The sequence below is a fragment of the Eimeria maxima genome, genomic scaffold, assembly GCF_000499605.1.
Source record: "Eimeria maxima Weybridge genomic scaffold, Emw_scaff1613, whole genome shotgun sequence".
NCBI lineage: Eukaryota > Apicomplexa > Conoidasida > Eucoccidiorida > Eimeriidae > Eimeria > Eimeria maxima.
The window spans coordinates 5001-6714 of NW_013564541.1; the positions used below are offsets into that span (position 1 = coordinate 5001).

The window sequence follows — 1714 nt, forward strand, 5'->3', positions numbered from 1 at the left end:
TCTCCTTTTTTTTCCTCCTTTTTTTTGTCTCCTTTTTTTGTCCCCTTTTTTTGTCTCCTTTTTTTGTCTCCTTTTTTTGTCTCCTTTTTTTGTCTCCTTTTTTGTCTCCTTTTTTGTCTCCTTTTTGTTGTCTTTCTTTGTTTTTTTTATTGTTTTTTGTTTGTTTTATTCCTTTAATAAATACAATTAGATTACATCTATCTGTTTATCTGTTCCTGCTGTTGCTGTTGCTGTTGCTGTTGCTGCTGCTGCTGCTGCTGTTGCTGTTGCTGCTGCTGTTGCTGCAGCTGCCTGTTTGGGGTGTCACTACAGGTCATTAAATGATCCCTTCCTTCTTTATGAATATTTACAGCCATGGCTAGAGGCAGTTGCTGCATATAGGCGCAGCAGCAGCTTATCTTATCCGCAGCAGCAGCAGCAGCAGCTGCAGCAGCTGCAGCTGCTGCGGTTACAGCAGCAACATAGTAAAATGTTATTACAACAACAATTACAACGTAATAATATCAGCAGCAGCACCATCAGCAGCAGCAGCAGCACCACCACCACCAGCAGCAGCACAAGCAGCAGCAGCAGCAGCAGCAGCAGCAGCAGCAGCATGGCCCTTAAGGCCTCGCACTCCTTCCCCTCCTCTCTTGTTGATACTATTAGATCATTCATGGCTGCAAGAAAGAGGAGCACAGACACAGGAGGAAGAGCAGCAAGACTGCAGCAAGAATTACAATTCTTGCTTCCTTCTGTTCCTCCTGCTGCTTCTGCTGCTGCTGCAGCAGCAGCACAACCACCACCTTTATCATCACCATGTGATGGTGTTGTTCCTCTTGTACAAATCAATGTACGTATTCCTCCTCCTGCTGCTGCTGCAGTTGCTGCTGCTGCTGCTGTTGTTGTTGTTGTTGTTGTTCTTCTTCTTCTTGCTGCTGCTGTATCTGCTGCTATGTGCTGCTTCTGTTGCTGCTGCTGCTGCTGCTGCTGCTGCTGCTGCTGCAGGAGAAGGAGGAGGAGCTACAAGAAGCAGTAACATGTCTTGTCTTTGGTTCATCTAATACAGCAAAAGGATATACATTATTAGCAGCAGCAAGAAAGACAGGAAGAATTACGGTGTATAGGATCTATCCTCCTCAGCCAGCAGCAGCAGCAGCAGCAGCAGCAGCAGGTGGTGGTGCAGCAGGGGGAGGAACAACTCCTAGAGGTGATAAGGTTGATGGTTCAGCAGCAGCAGCAGGTACTGCTGCTGCTGCTGCTGATCCTGCAAACATGCAACAAGATAGCAGCAGCAGCAGCAGCAACTGCTGCAACAGTAACTGCAACACGGGTAACTGCTGCTGCAGCAGCAACAACAGCAGCAGCAGCAGCAGCAATAGAACAGAACAAGACGATCTATTAGTATCTAAGATGTCTCCTCTTGCTGCTGCTGCAGATACAGTCAAGATTCATTGCCAGATGGTAAGACAACAAGGAGACTAATTAATTAATTAATTAATTAATTAATTAATTAATTAAATTAAATTAATTAATTAATTAATTAATTAATTAATTAAATTAATTAATTAATTAATTAATTAATTAAATTAAATTAATTAATTAATTAATTAATAATTATATTTATATTTATTGTTGTCTTTATATATAAAATAATTAAATATATTTATTTTATTTATTCGTGTCTTTGCAAAGACACGCATTAATGTTTATGTGTCTTTGCTTCTATAATTAA

The 1714-nt window shown here is 41.2% G+C and overlaps 1 protein-coding gene across 1 annotated transcript in view; it reads left to right on the plus strand.

The window, feature by feature from the left end:
- The window catches only part of EMWEY_00054160 (myosin F (TgMyoF) protein, putative), a gene marked incomplete at both ends in the record, with an annotated part of 6399 nt that extends 4935 nt beyond the window's left edge, over positions 1-1464 (plus strand). The window contains 2 exons of the mRNA XM_013480097.1: positions 353-832; positions 988-1464. Of these exons, the coding sequence (XP_013335551.1) occupies positions 353-832; positions 988-1464 (957 nt within the window). The remainder of the gene's footprint in view (positions 1-352; positions 833-987) is intronic.
- Between the last annotated feature and the right edge of the window lie 250 nt (positions 1465-1714).